The sequence below is a fragment of the Anomaloglossus baeobatrachus genome, chromosome 2, assembly GCF_048569485.1.
Source record: "Anomaloglossus baeobatrachus isolate aAnoBae1 chromosome 2, aAnoBae1.hap1, whole genome shotgun sequence".
NCBI classification, from domain to species: Eukaryota; Metazoa; Chordata; class Amphibia; order Anura; family Aromobatidae; genus Anomaloglossus; species Anomaloglossus baeobatrachus.
This window is the reverse complement of record NC_134354.1, coordinates 285111294-285134980: the sequence shown is the minus strand read 5'-3', so window position 1 is coordinate 285134980 and position 23687 is coordinate 285111294. Positions and strand designations below refer to the sequence as shown.

Here is a 23687-nt window from a genome sequence, read left to right as displayed (position 1 = left end):
GAGGAGGTCTCGGAACACGTCGTTCACCAGTTCTTGGAAGACGGCAGGAGCGTTACACAGGCCGAAGGGCATCACGCAGTACTCATAATGTCCATCGCGCGTATTAAACGCGGTCTTCCATTCGTCACCAGAGCGGATGCGCACCAGATTGTAAGCACCCCGAAGATCCAGCTTGGTGAACAGACGGGCTCCTCTAAGCCGGTCAAACAATTCGGGGATGAGCGGCAGAGGGTACTTGTTCTTAACAGTGATCTGATTCAGACCCCGGTAGTCGATGCAGGGACGTAAATCGCCCTCTTTTTTCTTGACAAAGAAGAAACCTGCTCCAGCAGGAGAGGAGGATCTCCGAATGAATCCCCTAGCCAGGCTCTCTGAGATGTAAGTAGACATAGCCCTTGTTTCGGCTGGAGACAAAGGATATATCCGTCCTCGTGGTGGCGTTGTTCCAGGGAGCAGGTCGATGGCACAATCGTAGGGGCGATGTGGCGGCAGTACCTCGGATTCTTTTTTATCAAAGACATCAGCAAAGGACCAATAAGCCGAGGGCAGCCCCGGTAGGTTCTCAGGAACCGGAGGTCGTCGGATGGGTTGTGTGGATTTTAGGCATCTCTCATGACACGAAGCACCCCAGCGGGTGATTTCGCCAGTGCCCCAGCTGACTGATGGTTCGTGAGTCCGTAACCATGGAAGGCCCAGCAGGATCTGATGGGACATGTGCGGAAGGACGTAGAAGACGATGTTCTCGGTGTGAAGAGCACCGATGCGCAGTTCAACCGGCCTGGTGGTCCAGGAGATGGTGTCAGAAAGGGGTCTCCCATCCACAGAGGCAATCACCAGGGGCTTGTTGAGTGGGATAACAGGCACCTGGTATTTATCCACGGTGGCTTGCTGGATGAAATTGCCTGCTGCCCCGGAATCAAGATAGGCCTCAGCCGTGAACCGCGTCTCTCCAGTTGACACTTGCACAGTCCACATAACCGGGTCTGAGAGAGTCCCAGCACCTAGGGTGGCCTCTCCTACCAACCCTAGGCTTTGGAGTTTCCCGGCCTCTCTGGACAGGAGCGTAGCAGGTGGGTGTCCTCACCACAGTAAAAGCAGAGGCCCTGGGCGAGCCGCTCTGCTCGACGTCGTTCAGACTGCCGCACTCGGTCGATCTGCATGGGCTCGTGGACGGGAATCCCAGCTGTTGATGACTGAGGAACGGAGGACTTCTGCGGAGGAGGAGAATGCCGTACCGGGCGTCTCTCCCGAGATAGCTCTTTGGAGCGCTCCTGAAACCGTATGTCCACACGAGTTGCTAGGGCGATCAGTGCATCTAGGGTGGAGGGCACGTCCCGACCCGCCAACTCATCCTTGATGCGACTCGAGAGTCCTTCCCAGAAGGCGGCTGTTAGGGCCTCATTATTCCACCCGAGTTCTGAAGCCAAAGTGCGGAAACGGATGGCGTATTGACCCACCGTCAGTGTCCCTTGACGTAGGCGGAGGAGTGATGAAGCAGAGGCAGAGGCGCGTCCTGGCTCGTCAAAGGTACTGCGGAAGGCCTGTAGGAACTGTTGAAGATCCTTGGTCATGGGGTCCTCCTTCTCCCACAAGGGGTTCATCCACGCCAGCGCCTCGCCCTCTAGGTGGGACATTATAAAGGCGACCTTGGCTTGGTCGGAGGCGAACAGATGTGGCAGCTGCGTGAAGTGAAGGGAACATTGGTTTATGAAGCCCCTGCAGGTCTTGGGATCTCCAGCATACCGAGGAGGTGACGCCAAACGGAGTCGGGAAGCATCTGAAGAGGCTGCCACTGGTACGGGAGCCATGGCTTGCCTGGCGGGGGACCTGGGTGCCGCAGGCGTCATTGATGCTTGTAATGTGTACAGGCGGGTGTCCACGGAGGTCATGAATTGCAGCATGCGGGTCTGGACTTCACGCTGGCGTTGGAGTTCCTCTTGCAGGGCCATTAGTGCAGCAGCGGGATCCATGGCCTGATCTTACTGTCACGGCCGGGCGGTCGGGCAGACCCAGGAGGTGGATCCACTGGACCGAACTCTCTGAGATGGTGGTAGGGAGTCCGGCAGCTGAAGCACTGATGGGCAGTAGAACAGTCCGTGCAAGTGAAGGCAGCGGAGGAGTCCCAGGGACCACGGAGTCACAGAAGGTGGTCTTGGTGACGTAGCTCAGGTTCGGAGGCCGAGGTGATATCAGGCGGGGTCCGGAACCTCTGGAGCAAGATGACGGGTCACCGCAGGGATCCGGGATGGTACGGACTGTCAGATGGCAGACGGACAGCGTGCGGGGATCAGGACACGGCAGACTGGATGGCGAGGCAGGTACGGCTCTATAAAGACAGATAGGTGAGTACAGGCACATAAACACCAAGAGACCTGACTCCTAGCTCAGGGAACACGAAGATCAGGCCCCGCCCCCTTGGACAATGACCCCCTATATACCCTGTACCTGTGCAACCTCATTTCCTGTTAATGGACGCTGGCCCTTTAAGAAAGGGTCAGTGACCGCGCGCGCGCGCCCTAATGCGCATGCGCGCCGCCCGGGTGCCAGAAGCCAGGGAAGGAGGCTGCGAGGAGGACGCAGGGGAGCCGGCCAGGTCCAGGGAAGCTGTCGGGCGCCGGGATCGGGGGCCCGGAGCCCTGGGACGGACGGAATCCGGTGACTGGGAAGCGGAGATCGTGGCAGGTGAGCCGGGGAACGGGGGTGAGGACCCGGGGAGCGTGACATATACACACACACACACACACACACACACAACCCATCCGATCCAAATAGGCAAAGAAATAAAACCATAAATGTCCATAAATTACAAAACTTGAGAGACATGTCAGAAGTGACAAGGTGGAAAAGTACTTTACATACTGACATTTAATACTTCATACGAAAGCCTTTGTTTGTGTTAACAGCTTCAAGATGCCTCCCATATGGAGAAACTAGAAACTAGGGGCATACATTGCTCAGGTGTGATTTGGTCCATTCTCCTGCACAAAAACTGTTCAAAGTCTGAAGGTCCTGTGGGCTCTTTCTATGAACTATGAGCTTTAGTTCCTTCCATAAATTTTCGATTGGATTCAGGTCCAGTCATTGGCTGTGCTATTGTAGCAGCTTTTTTTTTTTTCTTTTCCTTTGAAACAAATTGAGAGTTTCATGTCTGTGTTTTTGGAATCATCTTGAAATATCCACCCTTGTTTTACCTTCATCATCCTGGTAGATGGAAGCAGATTCTTATCAAGAATTTGTCCGTACATTTGTCAATTCATCCTTCCTTGAACTATTTGAAGTTTGCCAGTGCCATATGCTGAAAAACAGCCCCACATCATAATGTTCCCACCTTCAAACTTCACTGTTGGTATGGTGTTTTGGGGTGATATGCAGTGCCTTTTGGCCTCTGAACATGGTGTGTATTATGGCATTATGGCATCCAAAGAGTTCAATTCTCCCATTATTTCACAGGCTTGTCTAAATGTTGTTGAGCAAACTTTAAGGCTGTGTGCTCATGTGTTTTTATTTTTATGCATTTGTTAGTGCAGATTTGTCACAAAACTTGAAGGGAATCCTGATGCCAGCAATATCAATGAGAATCTTCAAGTGTCATACACACACTGCTAATTTGTAGCTTGCAGGTTTGGTACAAAAAATAACAAAACAAAAACCTGTAGCATGTGAATTCTTTCAGCATTTTTACAGCGCTTGATCACGCACTGACTTCAATGAAGACATTAAAAAAATCCTATATAAAAACGCAACTATAAGGCCCTGTGCGCACTTACCGGATTTTGCCGCGGATTTTCCGCGGATTTGCTGCATGTTTCGCTGCAGAAAATGTTCAAAACATCTCTGCAGTGAATCACCAGCAAAACCTATGGGGAAAAAAATCCTGTGCGCACTAGGCGGATTTTGACAGCTGCATGTTTTGCTGTGGGATTCCCGCAGCAAAAACAATTGCAAGTCAATTCTTTTCCGCACGTCGCTGCGGTATTTCACTCCATTGACTGCATTGTAATCGTGAAATCCCGCAGGGAATAACGCAGGCAGCAAATTATGTGCGGTTCACTGCGTTTTCCTGCGTTATTCCCTGCGGTATTTCGCGGTTTACCTCCGGTAATGTACATCGCTTGCCTGCGGTTTTGCAGGGAAGTGATGTCATTACAGGAAGAGGAAGCAAAGCAGAGAGTAAACACACACAGATCACAGACACACACAGACATCACAGACATAGAACACAGACACAGACACATAGAACACACATAGAAAGCAAACGGAAATATAGAAAACAAAGCACGTGGGCTCCGCTGTATATTTACCGTCCAGCCGAGGTAAGCACACAGCGGAGGCCCGGTATTCTCAGGCTGGAGAGGGAGAGGGGCAGGGTTAATGTCCCCCGCCTCACTCCCCCTCCCGCAGCCGAGAATATCAGCCGCAGCTGCCCCGGGACTGTCGCATGCATTATGCGGCAGTAACGGCGTGTCCCCGGCTCTTCCTGCCGCCGTGTAGCAGTGGCAGTCAGGGTAATACAAGGAGTTAATGGTGGCGGATTACCGCCATTAACTCCAGGCTTGATCATGGCAGCGTCTATGAGACAGCTGACATGATCAACCCGTAAGTAAAGTGAAAAAACACACACACCGAAAAATCCCTTTTATTAACCCCTCCCGAAACAAAGCTCCGGCGTAATCCACGTCCTGCGATGCTTACATCCATCCACGACTGACACAGACACTGCTGAATGCAGCCTCGCAGCGAGACAGCAGAGGTAATTACCGGTCATTTCCCACGGCCGGTAATGTGAACTCACTGCCGACCGTGGGAAATGCAGCAATCTGTCCTCTATCTATCCCTCTATCTATCTATCTGTTTATCTATCCCTCTATTCTTCTGTCTCTTTATCCATCTACTATCTAAGAAGGAAATGATTTTTTTTTTCTTTTTTTTTTTTCAATGTGCTTTATTACATTGAATGCAATAAAGCACATGTACCAACCCGCACGCGTCAAAACCGCGGCAATACCGCGAACAATACCGCGGTGAAACCGTGGCAAACCGCATGCGGTTTTTGGGTGTGGTTTGCCGCGGTTTTTTACCGCGGGCGTGGTAATCTTTCAGTGCCTGCGGAATTTTCTTGAGAAAATTCCATTTTCCAGTGCGCACAGGGCCTAAAGAGGATTGCGGATTTGCTGCATTTTTGTACACATTTTCCATGGTTTTTAGACAGCAGCGAATGCTATAGATATGGATAATAAAAACCTATTTGGCATCCGTTTCAATATTAGTGTCAAATTGCCCCTGGGCATCCCCGGGGCACATTCCTGTGGTAACTATTCTCCTGCACTGGTTACAGTTGTATTAAACATATTATAATGGTTGTGTGGTTATTACTTGATTATGCACCTTGGTCTGCTCATTTGTTTGCACTGGCTAAGTTCTCCCTTTGTGAGACTCCAATACTTTCACACTTAAGAGCAATTATTCACACACACCCTGTTGACTTTCTTTTCGCTTTATATTGCTATTATATTGCGTTAAATATTATTTATACAACCACTGTGATGGTGTGATTCAGAAAATAATGTTTTTTACATTGTGTCCTGGGTCTGTTTTTGGCATTCTACACATTCACCCATTTAAATGGTATTAATATGTATATGCCATTGAATTGATGTACAAATAAAGGAATTTTACATCAATCGTTGGAGAAGTGAGTATCTTTATCTGTCAGATCTACAAATAATAGATGGAGAGAGTGGACCGTTTTTGATGCATGAATGAATGAATGATTTTTTAATTCATTCATTCAAAGTGGGGTTCCCCCACCCTTTTTCTGATAACTAGCAAAGGTAAAGCAGACAGCTGCAGGCTGATATTATCAGGGTGAGAAGGTCCATGGTTATTGGGCCCTTCCCAGCCTAAAAATACCAACTCGCAGGTGCCCCAGAAGTGGCACATCACAATAGAAGCACTAATTCTGGCGCTTCGCCTCGGCTCTTTCCGATTGCAATCGAGGTAATGTTAGTGGGGGTTGATGTCAGCTGTGTAGTGTCAGCTGTCATCAAGCCCTAGTGTTCGTAATTGAGAGCTGTGTATTAGACCAAGGATTCCGATGTAGTCCACAAATGGAAACCTGAAAGACCCAAGAGAGAAATTAAAGACTCATTCACAAATTTATTAGAAAGCAAAGTTCCACGCTTCCATGTAGTCTAGCGTTCCCACAATATTTCTCTAATTACCTGGATCAAAGGTAATGAAACCTCAGAATGAGGCGCCATAGGCTTTGAGCAGCAGCCAGTCCCAGCTCATGCTACGCACCGAGACCCAGGACACTGATGACGTCAGGAATATCAACGCTCATCACAGTGATTAACGGTGATGATCCTGATGTCACCGGTCATCAGTGTCCTGGATCTCATGGTATGTTACTTGATTCAGGATTAGCTGCTGCTCAAAGCGTATGGAGCCTTGTTCTGCAGTTCCAAGTAATCTTTGGTAATCTGAGGTTCTAGGCATTTCATCCACGTAATTGAGCAAAGTCGTGGGAACCGCTGGACTAGGTCAGAGCAGGCAACTTTGCTTGCTAATAAAGTTATAAAGGAAAGATAGTGTCTTATGTTTCTCTTTTATGTATCCTTCCCTGGACTATGTCGGACCTGCATGGATTTTTTTTTTTTTAAATAAAATGGTGAACCAGGGAAAGTGTAAGTATTTTCACTTACTGGGTTAGTACTGGGGGTGTCTCATAGACACCTCTCGTTTACTAACACCAGGGCTTGATACCAGCTAACACTACACAGGTGACACCATCCAAAACTACCATCAACCCAAATGCCACCACACGAGGGCAATCAAAAAGAGCTGAGGCACTGAGGCAAAGCGTCAGAATTGGCCCTGAGCAGGGCAGATCAAAGTATTGTAGTGCGCCTGCGCAGGACCTCAGTGCCGGATAGCGTGCATGACGTAGGATGAGTCATGCACCCAGGCTTCAGAAGAATGAGTACAAAGATGGCCAAAAGAGGCGGCGCCGGAATGGAACAGAGAATGGAGACATCCATCCGACCGGTCTGCACTGCAGCGCCCGTTAGGCGAGTATTATAAAGTGACTTTTACATTCTATACAGCAGCCTGGTCTCTTATATACAGACAATTAGAATGCTGAATATAAGAGCGTGATGGTGGCCACAGATTATAGTTGTCAAATCTGGTGACAAGTTCCCTTTAAAATGTAACGTTCCCAAAAACTACACCACAGAGACACAAAAGACAACACAAAAATTGCTGTCCGCTCCAGCTGCATTCTGACCTTCAAAAAAGGTGTGAAAAATTCCTTTTAATAATTACTGTAACATGAAACCTGGATTATTTTGTCTCCATTATAAAAAACAATACTGTATATTAAAAGATAATATTTACAGATATATGTTCATACTCAGGAAAGACATTGGTCAAACAATTAGATCCTGCAAGGGTCACATCTGAATACGTAACGCCACTACAGGCTGGCACTATAAAAGGGAGTCTGTGTCTCCTTATAAACAGCTCAAAAACATTGAGTGAAGGTGAAATATATAGAAAATATTCCCATTCCATACCTTATGAAGCAGCTCTGCCAGCTCTACACACAGAGCAATAACATCCCGACTAGCGGAGTAGTCATTCAGGCGTGTGAACAGATACCTGGAGATAGAATTCACAATGTAATTATACACAAAGTATACAATAACACACTGCAGAATTATTGGACTAGTGAGGATTTTGACCATATCATTTTTATACACATTTTCCAACTTTAAGCTGAATATAGTTGAATGCAAATTGCATGAAGCGGATCCTGTGATGTGTATTTATGTAATGAGGGAGAATATGGCCTAAGGATATATACACCCTTTATACAAAATGGGCCAAAGAGCTGTAACTGACTCGAAAAAGTTCAAAATTGTCAAAAGTCTTAAAAAGGATGCAGCAGTCTTGACATTGCTATGATATTGAAGCGTGATTACAGATCCATAAAAAGGTGGATCAGAAAAAGCAACACACATTAAAAGGGTTGTCAGATCCAAATCCACAACTCTTCAGCTATTGTGCACTGGCTGGATTCTCGACTACGCGATATGCAAGAATCCAACTAGATGGGCTCAGCCTCACTAAATGCAAGCGTATTGAGTGAGGCTGCACTCATATAGTCAGATTCGGCCGGGAGTATACATATCACATACTTGGAATAACTAACCGTGGTTCCCGACATCGTAGAAACCTCACAGCAACTGTCGACTTGTGGATTTGGATGGGGAAATCCCTTTAAACTGCTAAACATTTGGGAAAAATCAAACCAAGTGACCAGGAACCCATTATCCTCCAGTGCGGAGATGACGACAAGTGAGCTACAGAGGACAGCAGGGACAGTAGTATTTAAGTTTTTCATGTGTCGGCTGGGCTGACAGTCTAAGTTTCTTAAAATATATATATATTTTGTTTAGCCAAATTAGTTAACAAACATGGATGTTTGTTTAAGCAAATAACTTATGCTGTAATGTTGTTATTGTTTCAGTTGAATAAATCTATTTAAATTGTTATTAAGGTCAGGATTATTTTTCTCCTTCCTAAGTACAACAGAACAGTGGTGTCCAAATATGAATGATTAACCCATTAAACTGGGGAGATAAAAGTAATATAAAAAGTGATTCTAAAAATCTTCATCTACTTGCATGTTAAAGTAGCAAGAACTAGTTTAGGTAGAAAGTTTGATTTAAATCACTGATTTAAATCAAGCCTTACTGACTAGTGATTTAAATCGTGATTTAAATCGTGATTAAAATCAGTTAGATTTAAATCAAATCCACCCTGGTCTAAACTGCAGCAATTGTAGTGGCCCGGTCCAGATTGTGTCTGTTTCTTTAAGTACATTTACTTATATGTAATATTATGCTATATGTTATAAGTAAAGCATTTTTCATTTGTTGTGTTCTAGCACCATCTACTGGTGAAAACTGTAAGAATCTGAAGTGTTCATTGGGTGTTATCCTATTGGCTAGTTCTTGGTCACATGGCTCAATAGGTGGAGCTATTCTCCAGCCTCTGTCTAGAAACAACTGGAATGAGCTGGTTCTGGCTGAGTCTCCTCTGAGGGAAGACATTATGTGGAGAATCTCTTCACCACAAGACTCCTCCTAGGCCCGAGGCCTAGAATTTCATCATTTCCTGATTTTTGCAGCCAATATGCTGAAGGCTTCCTATCCTGACATTGTGCATCTCTTCAGACAGTAGGGCATACTGAGTATATACCAGACCCTACTGCATGCATATTGGGGAAGTTTGAGGGTCTCCCGCCCCACTGCAATATTAGTGGCTTTCATGCCATTGTCCACGCACCAGCCGTCCGCTCCCCGTAGCACGCTGGGCAACTGTCTTCATTTTCTTACAAGTACTGCACGTGTCTGAACTAGCAGTGAAATTAACCCCAGGACTCCAGGTCTGTACAATCTTATATCTACCCTCTAAACTCAAGAGACTCTGAACCTAAAGGCCCCTTTACACACTGCGATATCGCTGTAACGTCACTGGTTTTGTGACGTAATAGCGATCTCCCTAAAGTCTCTGGTGAGTCGCTGGTGAGCTGTCAAACAGGCAAACCTGGCCAACGACGCAACAGCGATCCGGACCTGCAGAACGACCTAGCTAGTCATTGGGGACGTTGTAAAGCAGCTTTTTGAAAGAGAAGTCGCTAACAAAGTCGCTGTAAAGTCCCCTTTACACACTGAAACTTTCTAGCGATCATGCTGCACAGTGGGAAACAAAGGACCAAAGAATGGTCCTGATTGATTTGTAGCGATCAGCAACTTCACAGCAGGGGCCAGGTCGCTGATGTGTTTCACACACTGCAATGTCGCTGGGGAGGTCGCTATTACGTCACAAAACCGGTGACGTTACAGCGATGTCGTTTGCGATGTTGCAGTGTGTAAAGCCACCTTAAAGTATTAATTCTGAAACAAATCGTGCACTTAAAGCTTCAGTACCCTAATTGCACTTCAGCACTCAACTCCAAGCTGTATTTGCCATGGCCTACCCACGAGAGACTGTGAAACATATATTCCGTATTGATTTGCTTTGTTCCTGCTATATTAAAGCAACTGTTATCCCCAAGACCATGTCTGTGGACTGTCCATCAGCTGTGGATACTGTGTGGGGGTGGATAGCAGGGAACATATGGGCCCTTACACAATCACTGATAAAGGTGCCACTGATTTGATCTGGCGTCACTCAAATCTACAATTCATTCTATAATACATGAGCCCTTTCAAAGCTAAAAGTAGATATTTTTGAAGAAAGGAAACAAACAGGCAGGAATGGGTGAAATATATTCCCTTACATGTGTTTTCTTAACCTACTTCTGCCCTGGCCAACTCCAGCAGCAGTGTACTAGGCTCTGTCCTAGGTGTTGGCTGTATCATACAGCCAGGATCCACAATTAATGCTAGTGGCATCGCTCCTGTCCCGCATTGCTACTGTGTTGTAGGACTTGGGCAGCTAATTGAACACGGCCATTGCCAAACCAAGAAATTAAAAAGAAAAAAGACATTTCAGAAGCAACGGAATAGAATAAAAAGCAGCAGTGTGTATACATAGCCTGTATATGGCTGCAGTACTTTGTGTATAGATGAAAAGGAACAGTTTTTTTGAATATAAAGCTATGTTCAGATGAACGGAGTTTCGCTCCCGACCTGCAATCAATGTACTATGGCACCACAAGGCAGTAAGGAGTTAATAAACTGTCAGGGTCCCGTCGACACCCGATAATGTAGGACAGTCCATACTACCTTGCATTGGCTATGGATGACAAAATCTAGCTGTGCCTGAAATTTCTAGTGCTGAGATAATCTGTGCAAGAATGCAGCCGAGTATTACATCTGGCAGGTTACTACGGTGACCTCTGGGATGCCAAACTCTCCGGACTCCGGTAACCAATCTGGTAAATTAGCAGGAGTTACTAAAGAAATAAAAAAGATTCTACAACACATCAGTATCATAGAGCACAATGAGAGACTAACAATAGGGAGGAAAAGATGGCAGACACAGGTATATAACAGGTTGAGGCTTTTATTCTAGATGACTTTTTTTTTTACAGTTTTATGCCACTCTCACCAGCAACCCAAAATTAGAAGGGGGTTGTACGAGTAGTGGACAACCACTTTATAACTGGTAGATGAAAAGCCAGCCCCCTCCCCAGAAACAGAAGATCAGGTTGATTTTATGGGCATGGTTTTTCCTTTCTGCTTAGTATATGGATTGTTTTTAGGCCACGCATAACATTGATTTCATTTCTATGGCACCAACATATTCTGCAGAACCTTACAAATATTTTAGATAATAATATCACATTAGGTCCTCATTATATATATAGTGTAGTATGGTATCACTGAGTGACCTCTTAAAGCGCAGGTATATGGGAAGTAATGTATAAAATCCTCCACAGTTCTGTGCCATGGCTTTCTAATCAGCGGTAGCCAAGGACCACGGCAGAACAGGGAAAGCAGTGCGGAGCCAGTGCAGTCCCCTCATTCTTAGGATTCCTCACCCCCCCAAATACCTGTTAAGCCAGGAGAAGAGGCCTCGTGCTGCAGAGACGATGTCTATGATACAAGCCAGCTGCTTCTGGGTGGGAGACAGAGCCAGGGCCTGGGACAGTGAAGAAGCCTTCCTGAGGAGGAGGATGTGCGAGGACAAGGACTGCGAGACTCCATACAGCTTGTCAGTGAGGGACCTCAGCGTCTCACTGTGCAGCTCATAGTGCTAGAAAAGAAAGAAACAACTACAGTCATGGCCAAAAGTTTTGAGAATGCTACAAATATTAATTTTTACAAAGTCTACTGCTTAAGTTTTTCTAATGGTAATTTGCATATACTCCAGAATGTCATAAAGAGTGATCAGCTTAACAGCAAAACATCAGGGACCGACTGATATTCTGCAAAAGGTACAGGGAGTGGACTGCTGAGGACTGGGGTAAAGTCATTTTCTCAGATGAATCCCCTTTTCGATTGTTTTGGACATCTGGAAAACAGCTTATTAGGAGAAGAAGAGGTGAGCGCTACCACCAGTCTTGTCTCATGCCAACTGTTAAGCATCCTGAAACGATTCATGTGTGGGGTTGCTTCTCAGCCAAGGGAATCGGCTCACTCACAGTCTTGCCTATAAACACAGCCATGAATAAAGAATGGTACCTGAATGTCCTCCAAGAGCAATTTCTCCCAACTGTCCAAGAGCAGTTTGGCGCCCAACAATGCCTTTTCCAGCATAGAGCACCTTGCCATAAAGCAAAGGTGATCACTAAATGGCTCATGGAACAAAACATAGAGATTTTGGGTCCATGGCCTGGAAACTCCCCAGATCTTAATTGAGAACTTGTGGGCAATCATCAAGAGACGGGTGGACAAACAAAAAACAACAAATTCTGGCAAAATGCAAGCATTGCTTATGCAAGAATGGACAGCTATCAGTCAGGATTTGATCCAGTAGTTGATCGAGAGCATGCTAGGGAGAATTGCAGAGGTCCTGAAGAAGAAGAGTGAACACTGCAAATATTGACTTACTGCATTAACTCATTCTAACTGTCAATATAACCTTTTGGTACTCATAATATGATTGCAATTATATTTCTGTATGTGATGTAAACATCAGACAAACACAAATAAAAACCAGAGGGCAACAGATCATGTGAAAATATAATTTTGGTGTCATTCTCAAAACTTTTGGCCATGACTGTAGATAGAAAGGGGAAATAAGACTATCAGTGTGCATAGGCACCAGCAATGAATAATACACACCAGAGTCTATACTCATTGTGTGCACCACGGCGTCCGAGTGGATAGAAGCACCTGCCGTCACACCTGGGCCCCGGTGTCCGAGTGGGTACAAGCACCTGCCGTCACACCTGGGCCCCAGTGTCCAAGTGGGTACAAGCACCTGCCGTCACACCTGGGCCCCGGTGTCCGAGTGGGTACAAGCACCTGCCGTCACACCTGGGCCCCGGTGTCCGAGTGGGTACAAGCACCTGCCGTCACTCCTGGGCCCCGGTGTCCGAGTGGGTACAAGCACCTGCCGTCACACCTGGGTCCGGTGCCCGAGTGGGTACAAGCACCTGCCGTCACACCTGGGCCCCGGTGTCTGAGTGGGTACAAGCACCTGCCGTCACACCTGGGCCCCGGTGTCCGAGTGGGTACAAGCACCTGCCGTCACACCTGGGCCCCGGTGTCCGAGTGTGTACAAGCACCTGCCATCACATCTGGGCCCCGGTGTCCGAGTGGGTACAAGCACTTGCCGTCACACCTGGGCCCCAGTGTCCGAGTGGGTACAAGCACCTGCCGTCACACCTGGGCCCCGGTGTCCGAGTGGGTACAAGCACCTGCCGTCACACCTGGGCCCCGGTGTCCGAGTGGGTACAAGCACCTGCCGTCACACCTGGGCCCCGGTGTCCGAGTGGGTACAAGCACCTGCCGTCACACCTGGGCCCCGGTTTCCGAGTGGGTACAAGCACCTGCCGTCACACCTGGGCCCCGGTGTCCGAGTGGGTACAAGCACCTGCCGTCACACCTGGGCCCCGGTGTCCGAGTGGGTACAAGCACCTGCCGTCACACCTGGGCCCCGGTGTCCAAGTGGGTACAAGCACCTGCCGTCACACCTGGGCCCCGGTGTCCGAGTGGGTACAAGCACCTGCCGTCACACCTGGGCCCCGATGTCCGAGTGGGTACAAGCACCTGCCGTCACACCTGGGCCCCGGTGTCCAAGTGGGTACAAGCACCTGCCGTCACACCTGGGCCCCGGTGTCCGAGTGGGTACAAGCACCTGCCGTCACACCTGGGCCCCGGTGTCCGAGTGGGTACAAGCACCTGCCGTCACACCTGGGCCCCGGTGTCCGAGTGGGTACAAGCACCTGCCGTCACACCTGGGCCCCGGTGTCCGAGTGGGTACATGCACCTGCCGTCACACCTGGGCCCCGGTGTCCGAGTGGGTACAAGCACCTGCCGTCACACCTGGGCCCCGGTGTCCGAGTGGGTACAAGCACCTGCCGTCACACCTGGGCCCCGGTGTCCGAGTGGGTACAAGCACCTGCCGTCACACCTGGGCCCCGGTGTCCGAGTGGGTACAAGCACCTGCCGTCACACCTGGGCCCCGGTGTCCGAGTGGGTACAAGCACCTGCCGTCACACCTGGGCCCCGGTGTCCGAGTGGGTACAAGCACCTGCCGTCACACCTGGGCCCCGGTGTCCGAGTGGGTACAAGCACCTGCCGTCACACCTGGGCCCCGGTGTCCGAGTGGGTACATGCACCTGCCGTCACACCTGGGCCCCGGTGTCCGAGTGGGTACAAGCACCTGCCGTCACACCTGGGCCCCGGTGTCCGAGTGGGTACAAGCACCTGCCGTCACACCTGGGCCCCGGTGTCCGAGTGGGTACAAGCACCTGCCGTCACACCTGGGCCCCGGTGTCCGAGTGGGTACAAGCACCTGCCGTCACACCTGGGCCCCGGTGTCCAAGTGGGTACAAGCACCTGCCGTCACACCTGGGCCCCGGTGTCCGAGTGGGTACAAGCACCTGCCGTCACACCTGGGCCCCGGTGTCCGAGTGGGTACAAGCACCTGCCGTCACACCTGGGCCCCGGTGTCCGAGTGGGTACAAGCACCTGCCGTCACACCTGGGCCCCGGTGCCCGAGTGGGTACAAGCACCTGCCGTCACACCTGGGCCCCGGTGTCCGAGTGGGTACAAGCACCTGCCGTCACACCTGGGCCCCGGTGTCCGAGTGGGTACAAGCACCTGCCGTCACACCTGGGCCCCGGTGTCCGAGTGGGTACAAGCACCTGCCGTCACACCTGGGCCCCGGTGTCCGAGTGGGTACAAGCACCTGCCACCGGGGCCCAGGTGTGACGGTAGGTGCTCCTACCCACTCGGAAACCAGGGCCCAGGTGTGTCGGATACCGCTGCACCCCATCGGCTGGGCGGATACGTCCATGCACCCTGTGGAGACACGGGGCTCAGTGGGTGCTCTCGTCCACTAAAACCCGCCGCCTTTAGAAAGACAGCGTGGCTCAGGGCTCATCCCAACTGAACGCCGGCCTCCTTAACCGTGGGCGTAACACTACTCAGACAACACAGGGTGAGGGAACCACAATAATTAGACTTTATTGGATCCCCAAACAATTAACGGCACATAACACAACCAGCAAAACACACAAATGTAACAGGCAACCGAGTCTCACCCTTCCGCTGGCTCACCAGGGATTTAGAATGTCCATGCCTCAGAGGTTCCAGGGCCGCTTACTCCAGTCCAGCAGCACCCCGCTTTTGGCGGGCACCCACTGAGAAAGGAATAACTCCAGATTTAGGAAGCTGTGTGAGGTCTGCAAAGTCTGTAACAGGTGACTGAACTGTCCCAACCTGAGTGTCCTCCTTAGGTAGTTCTGGTTTGATGTTAAAATCCTGGCAGCCGGAGTCAAAATCCCTAGGCTGTGGATATGGTCTCCAACCGGGACCGGAGTCCCTAGATTGAAGCCATAAGATGTCCTGATCCTCTAGTCAGCTCCAAAGAGCTTAGACTGGATCCATCAACCTTCATCAACAACCTTGTGGCTTAAAGAAGTCCCTTTTTATAGCCACAGCCTTCCACTTAGATACACTGCGTCATCATCGATTGGTTGGACAAGATTGCTTCTCCCATTGGAGGAATTTCAAGCTGCATGGATAATGTTCATTTAAATGATGTAGGTAGAAAGACTGAGGATATCTACATGGAGCCTGCAAGTCTCCGACTAGACAATGGCAACTAAGGTAATCACATTAGCAATACACAACTACAATACAATGATTACTGGAAGAGACTGGAGATACAATAGCTAAGCAAACATGACTTAGCACACATAAGAACAATAGTCTGGCTGAATGTTAAGAAACTTTAACCTATGAGAGTCCATGTCGTCACACACCCTTCAGCATTATTACATCCTTACCAAGGCGCACAGCTGTTCCACAGCTTCCAGAAATATCTCCTGGTGTCCAATGCTCCTGACTCCGAGGGCATCCAGATGCTGAGGGGAGAGGTCCAGCAGGTTCTGCCCAGAGATACTCCAGCCCTGGAAGGAGTAATGCTGTACTGTGGGGTCCAGACCTGCGGATAACACACATACTGCAGCGATCAGTCACCTCCCGACCACCAGGGCTTTCCTAGCACTCCAATATCAGGCACACCCTCCCTGCTGTTACCCCAGGACACCGTCCACACACGCCTTCCACAGCACTGTATACAGTGTCAACTCCTTCTGTACTCACCCTCTAAGTAGCCGCTGACCGTGTCTGGAGACCACGAAGAAATCAGCTCCATACTGTCTCCCGCACTTCCTGATGGACAACCCTGCTGACGTCACGCAGGTGAGGCGAGAGGCGGCGCCTGTGACCACGCCCCCCGTGACTGGGGTCAGGACTATTTTCTGTACGGGGGACTAGTACGGTCCTGCAGCATTCCTGCGCGGTGGCGGCGGCACGTACCGGAGCCCCAGGAATGTCACCTCAATGTCCTGGGAAGGTGGGAAGAATAAAGGTCTTAAAATGTTGTATTTTACTTCTGGTTTCCATTGCCCCAACCTCACCATAAAAGTAATGCAGAAAAAATAGCATGGAAAATTAGTAAGGTACAATGCACAGTTATGGGGGCACTAGTGGTTGGCACAGTTAGGGGGGCACCAGTGGTTGGCACAGTTAGGGGGGGGTGACGACATGGACTCTCATGGGTTAAAGTTTCTTAACATTCAGCCAGACTATTGTTCTTATGTGTGCTAAGTCATGTTTGCTTAGCTATTGCTCTCCAGACTTTTCCAGTAATCATTGTATTGTAGTTGTGTATTGATAATGTAATTACCTTAGTAGCCATTGTCTAGTCGGTGACTTGCCGACTCCATGTAGATACACTGAGTCTTTCTATGCACATCATTTAAATGAACATTATCCATGCAGCTTGAAATTCATCCAATGGGAGAAGCAATCTTGTCCAACCAATCGATGAGGACGCAGTGTATCTTAAGGGAAAGTTATGGCTATAAAAGGGACTTCTTTAAGCCACCAGGGTTGATGAAGGTTGTTGGATGCTGATGGATCCAGTCTAAGCTCTTCGGAGCTGACTAGAGGATCAGGATATCTTATGGCTTCAATCTAGGGACTCCGGTTCCGGTTGGAGACCATATCCACAGCCTAGGGATTTCGACTCCGGCTGCCAGGATTGGAACATCAAACCAGGACTACCTAAGGAGGACACTCAGGTTGGGACAGTTCAGTCACCTGTTACAGACTTTGCAGACCTCACACAGCTTCCTGAATCTGGCATTATTCCTTTCTCGGTGGGTGCCCGCCAAAAGCGGGGTGCTGTTTGACTGGAGTAAGCGGCCCTGGAAGCTCTGAGGCATGGACATTCTAAATCCCTGGTGAGCCAGCGGAAGGGTGAGACTCTGTTGCCTGTTACATTTGTGTGTTTTGCTGGTTATGTGTTATGTGCCGTTAATTGATTGGGGATCCAATAAAGTCTAATTATTGTGGTTCCCTCACCCTGAGTTGTCTGAGTAGTGTTATGCCCACGGTTAAGGAGGCCGGCGTTCAGTTGGGATGAGCCCTGAGCCACGCTGTCTTTCTAAAGGCGGCGGGTTTTAGTGGACGAGAGCACCCACTGAGCCCCGTGTCTCCAAAGGGGGTACCAGTGGTTGGCACAGTTAGGGGGTAAGGGTGGTTGGCACAGTTATGGGGACACCAGTGTTTGGCACAGTTAGGGGGGTACCAGTGGTTGGCACAGGGGACAAGGGTGGTTGGGACAGTTATGGGGACACCAGTGGTTGGCACAGTTAGGGGGGCACCAGTGGTTGGCACAGTTAGCGGGGTACCAGTGGTGGGCACAGTTAGGGGGGCACCAGTGGTTGGCACAGTTATGGGGACACCAGTGGTTGGCACAGTTATGGGGACACCAGTGGTTGGCACAGTTATGGGGACACCAGTGGTTGGCACAGTTAGGGGGCACCAGTGGTTGGCACAGTTAGGGGGGTACCAGTGGTGGGCACAGTTAGGGGGCACCAGTGGTTGGCACCGTTATGGGGCACTAGTGGCTGGAACGGTTATGGGGGCATCAGTGGCTAGCACGGTCATGGGGGCACTAGACGTCTGGCACGGTTATGGGAGCACTAGTAGCTGGCACAGTTATGAGGGCATTACCTGGGAGGCCAACCACCCAGAAATTCCAGGACAGTCCGTAAAAATATGGCACTTTTTTGCCCCGTATGTAAAAAAAATGAGATTTTTTTTTTAAGCTGAAGAAGCTTGCAGATTATTCTGAATGTAGTTGTGATGCCCTGGAGCCCAGGGGTCACAGGTCACTACACAACACCAGACACCCCCCTTCCCTGGACAGGTCACACCAGTCAAACATTAAACCCTTGTTGCCACCCTCCAGGGTTGATGTCCACACCAGGTGGGGCGGAGCCAGGTGGTTGGCCCCACCCACCGAGGAGTTCACAGCCTGGAGGCGGGAAAAACACAGTAGTCAGTCCAGTTGTGGTCTGTAGTGAGTGAGGAGTGAAAACTGTTGGTGTCTGGGAACCCAGGCACATTCAGTAAGGTCGGCAGACGGTGGTGGCCGTCTGCAGGAGTTGGCGAAGGTCAGCGGAACCGTAGGACCGAGGTTGGGCGGTGGCCCGCCGGTACCGAATCGGGGAGCAGATTGGAGCCAAGCACCAGGCAGGGTACTCAGACCCCGACTAGGCTTAAAGCCAACCTTTAGTCAAATTCTCTGATTGCGGTCTGGACCTCAGGGGTCCATTCCCACCCAAGTCCCGATTGAAAGCAACAGCCCAACCGTTCCGGATAAGTGCCAACGCCAAGGGCCAGAGATCCAAAGGGCCAGCATCTGCGGGCAAACGGGCTCCTCTGGCACACATACGTCGGGGAGCGGACTCCCGGTGCCTAGGCATTAGAGTCAAAACACAAAACACAGGTGCAGGGAACGACAGCCACCATCAACCCGTCCAGGGAGAACACCGCAGCCAGCTGCGGGCCCTGTCCATCCAGCCGTTTGGTTTACCAGAGACTCTGTCCATCTGTGTCTGAGTGAGTACACCAGTGCCATCCGGCACCGCGCTGCGCTGCACCGCGACCCTGCACCCTGCCAGAACCCATCCCGAGGAATCCAACCGCCTACCGGGCCCCGGGACCAACCGCCCCTACCCACGGAGGGCTAACAACTAGCTGCTCTCCCGCCATTGCTCCCGGGAACCCTGTCACCAGCAGCGGTGGTGCCCACCATCACCACAACCCGTGGGTGGCGTCACGAACACTCCATCCATCCCAAAAATCCAACTCTCCTCCCTTTTCACTCGTGGGCAAGGAGCGCTGCTCGAGCCCCAAGTCCGGCCCGCTCGAGCCACCGAGGAGAAGGCACCGGATCCGAGCGCGATCTCCCCGAGCAGCCACCGCGACGGGGAAAGCTGGCCCCCACCCTCGACATAATTATCATCTCGTACTGTCTCCAGTGAGCGCAGCTGGTGTCTTCATATCAGAATTATGGGCTGTAGACATCGATTACTTATAATCATAAAGATTTATCATAGTTTTCCATTGTGTCCATAAAAATCATTGTTATTTTTTTGATAAACGGTCCATAAAAATTCGTCAGATTGTAAACCCTGGGCAGTACAAAGGCTGGCACTGATGGCGAGCAATGCCCTGGGCACTATAAAGACTGGCACTGATGGAGAGCAATGCCCTGGGCACTATAAAGACTGGCACTGATGGAGAGCAATGCCCTGGGCATTATAAAGGCTGGCACTGATGGAGAGCAATGCCCTGGGCACTGTAAAAGCTGGCACTGATGGAGAGCAATGCCCTGGGCACTATAAAGGCTGGCACTGATGGAGAGCCATGCATGACTCGAACACAGGGTTGCCAGTTTCATTTTTTTTCTTTTTTCCCCACTGTTTTTACAAATATTCTCTGCCAGAAAATATTTTTTTGGACTCCATTGGAGGTAAATTGAGCTGAAACGCATTTGTACTGTATCTGGCCTGCGGCAAAATACCGCTGATGTGGATATGTTAGAGACCTCTAATAAATGGTGAGGATTTCTGCTGATCTATGTCTGCAGCCCATAATTTTGCTATGGAGACTCCGATGTATTCATTGTCTGCTATGAAAGGATAATCCTAGATAATTGTACAAGATCCTTCACATTCAAAAACAATGTACATTTTTTTCTTTGAACGGGAAAAAATGTTTCATATTTTTATGGACTGTTCATGAATTACTGGATAGTTGACAACCTCGATTGTGTGGCAGTGGCTGCACCTTTATTTTTCGAGCACAGGTAGTAACTTGGAGCTTGTGGTCACCTGTAACATCCTGGAGGTGGATTCACTGGACCGTGCACCGGACTCCCCCAGAGAAGCAACCAAGAGCTATCCCCTATACAGGGACTGTCTGGTCACCCCACCAGAGGGCCTAAATGCACGGCAGCCGGAAAACAAAGAGTACGGAGTACGGGTCCTTCAGAGATCGGCACGGGAGATGACTAATAGTCCAACGGGAACCGGAGGTAGGACAGATGATGGGGTGCCGAGTAGTGCCGAGTAGTCACAGCCGACGGGGTCCGGATCCAGCGGGACATGCAGGCTGGAGCTTCCAGGTAAAGTCCAGGTGACGGGTTCAGGCTGACGGGAGATGGCAGGATCCTCAGCAAACCGTCACCGGGACACCTCCTGGGTAATCGGCACTCTGGGACCAGGTCAGGACGGCAGACTGGCTCTGCGGAAGAGACAGGGTTAATCTGGGTACAAGACACAGAGGGACCTGAACACCTAGCTATGGGAACACGTTGATCAGGCACCACCCACATGGAAAGGAAGTCGTAATATACCCTGTACCTGTAATTGATCATATCCTGTTTCCGGGACGCTGGCCCTTTAAGAAGAGGTGAGTGAACGCGCGCACGCCCTAATGCGCATGCGCGAGGCTCGTGTGCCGGAGACCAGAGCAGGAAGCGGTGCAGGAGATGCAAGGGGACCAGACAGAGTGTCCTGGGTCGCAGGGAGACGCCGGGACCGGTGGGCAGGAGGCACGGAGGACACAGAGGAGGAAGAGTGAGGGGGGCAGCCGCGGGCAGAAGGACTGGGAACCGGAGCGGTGAGTGACAGACGGCGCTGGGACCCGGGAAGCGTGACAGTACCCCCTCCCTCACGCCCCCTCTCCGCAACCAGGACAAGAAGTCACGTATAAGAGGAGTGCCAACGTTCTCCCTGGGTATCCAGGACCGGTCCTCGGGGCCGTAGCCCTCCCAATTAACAAGGAAGAACTGCTTACCCCGCACGGTCTTCATGGCCACTATATCTATTACCGCGTACACATCACCGTCAGCAATAGGAGGAGGAGGAGTACCGGCATCAGAGGAGAAGGGGCCAAGGACGACTGGCTTGAGCACGGAGACGTGGAAGGAGTGCAGGATCCGCATTGTGGCTGGGAGCTGCAGTTTGTATGAGACCTCATTGATCCGCTTGACGACCTTGAAAGGACCGATGTACCGCGGACCCAACTTGTAAGATGGAATCTTCAACAGGATGTATTTGTGTCAGAGTTCCGGGATTTCCAGTTTTCTTTTAAAGGAGCTTGCCCTTTGTTAACATGGAGTTTTCTGTTCTGTTGCCCTACTTCCTGTTCATCTGTTTAAAAGCCACCCCTAAGCTTAGTCCAGTTGCCTGAGTATACTGCTTCCTGTGTACTCCTGCCCTGCTGCTCTTGGTTCCTGATTGATATTTGGATCCTCTTGAAAAACAACCGACACCGACTCTGGACTTCACCTGGTCTCATCAAGCTGTGCCCGGACTCCGTCTGCCGTCTTTGGTCGGCACTTCTGCCCGGTTCCTTCCGTTTCATAACCACTCTGGACTCTCATCACGTACGGACATTTTTGGACTATACCTATTGCCCTTTGTGTCCCGGCTGCTGCACATTTAGGCCTTCTGGGGTGATTGCCAGACAGTCCCTGTATAGGGGTTCGCTCTTGGTGGTCTCCCTGGGGGAGTCCGGTGCGTGGCCCCGGGAATTCCCCTTCGCTCCGATCCTGGAAGGTATTTCCTGTGTTTATGTTCTACTGTGTTTTTGTTCTGTTTATGTACATATTGTCGGTTGCATATTATAAACGTTCTTGCACCAAGAACTCGTCTCTGGTTGTCATTGCCCTAACGCAATCGGAATCCTCAGTACATACAATAGTATTACATTATACTCAGGCCACTAAGAGGATTTCGCTGGGGCAATGACTGAGACACGAGTAGATCAGCTTTTTTCCATGATTAACTCCTTGCAGCAGGAGATGGAGGCGGTGCAAACTAAGCTTAGAGATGTGGAGGTACAGCTGGGCCATGATCATCAGGTACTGGGTCCGGCTATTCAGGATTTGCAAACCAGAGTGGAGGCTCAGGAAGCCGCCCCCACTACGTCCGTATCAGCTGCCGGTATGCCTAGGTTACCCCCATTTCGTTTCAGTGGTGATCGTAGTCAATTTCGTGGATTTGTTAACCAGTGTATACTATTTTTTGATGTACATGCTGATTACCGTTCTGACCGGTCAAAAGTGTTATGTACAGTTAGGTCCAGAAATATTTGGACAGTGACACAAGTTTTGTTATTTTAGCTGTTTACAAAAACATGTTCAGAAATACAATTATATATATAATATGGGCTGAAAGTGCACACTCCCAGCTGCAATATGAGAGTTTTCACATCCAAATCGGAGAAAGGGTTTAGAAATCATAGCTCTGTAATGCATAGCCTCCTCTTTTTCAAGGGACCAAAAGTAATTGGACAAGGGACTCTAAGGGCTGCAATTAACTCTGAAGGCGTCTCCCTCGTTAACCTGTAATCAATGAAGTAGATAAAAGGTCTGGGGTTGATTACAGGTGTGTGGTTTTGCATTTGGAAGCTGTTGCTGTGACCAGACAACATGCGGTCTAAGGAACTCTCAATTGAGGTGAAGCAGAACATCCTGAGGCTGAAAAAAAAGAAAAAATCCATCAGAGAGATAGCAGACATGCTTGGAGTAGCAAAAGCAACAGTCGGGTACATTCTGAGAAAAAAGGAATTGACTGGTGAGCTTGGGAACTCAAAAAGGCCTGGGCGTCCACGGATGACAACAGTGGTGGATGATCGCCGCATACTTTCTTTGGTGAAGAAGAACCCGTTCACAACATCAACTGAAGTCCAGAACACTCTCAGTGAAGTAGGTGTATCTGTCTCTAAGTCAACAGTAAAGAGAAGACTCCATGAAAGTAAATACAAAGGGTTCACATCTAGATGCAAACCATTCATCAATTCCAAAAATAGACAGGCCAGAGTTAAATTTGCTGAAAAACACCTCATGAAGCCAGCTCAGTTCTGGAAAAAGTATTCTATGGACAGATGAGACCAAGATCAACCTGTACCAGAATGATGGGAAGAAAAAAGTTTGGAGAAGAAAGGGAACGGCACATGATCCAAGGCACACCACATCCTCTGTAAAACATGGTGGAGGCAACGTGATGGCATGGGCATGCATGGCTTTCAATGGCACTGGGTCACTTGTGTTTATTGATGACATAACAGCAGACAAGAGTAGCCGGATGAATTCTGAAGTGTACCGGGATATACTTTCAGCCCAGA

At 49.7% G+C, this 23687-nt stretch overlaps 1 protein-coding gene across 2 annotated transcripts in view; it reads right to left on the bottom strand.

Moving 5' to 3' along the window:
* LOC142291362 (connector enhancer of kinase suppressor of ras 1-like) overlaps nt 1-16514 on the bottom strand; it is a 42511-nt gene extending 25997 nt beyond the window's left edge. The window contains exons 1-4 of one of the 2 annotated variants that reach the window (XR_012750462.1): nt 16299-16514; nt 15980-16137; nt 11570-11772; nt 7578-7662 (exon numbers count right to left, since the gene is read on the bottom strand). Coding sequence is in view for 1 of the 2 variants with exons in the window: in XM_075335832.1 (XP_075191947.1) it covers nt 7578-7662; nt 11570-11772; nt 15980-16137; nt 16299-16350 (498 nt within the window). In the remaining variant the exon portion in view is untranslated. The remainder of the gene's footprint in view (nt 1-7577; nt 7663-11569; nt 11773-15979; nt 16138-16298) is intronic. The other variant, XM_075335832.1, reaches the window with a different exon arrangement.
* Between the last annotated feature and the right edge of the window lie 7173 nt (nt 16515-23687).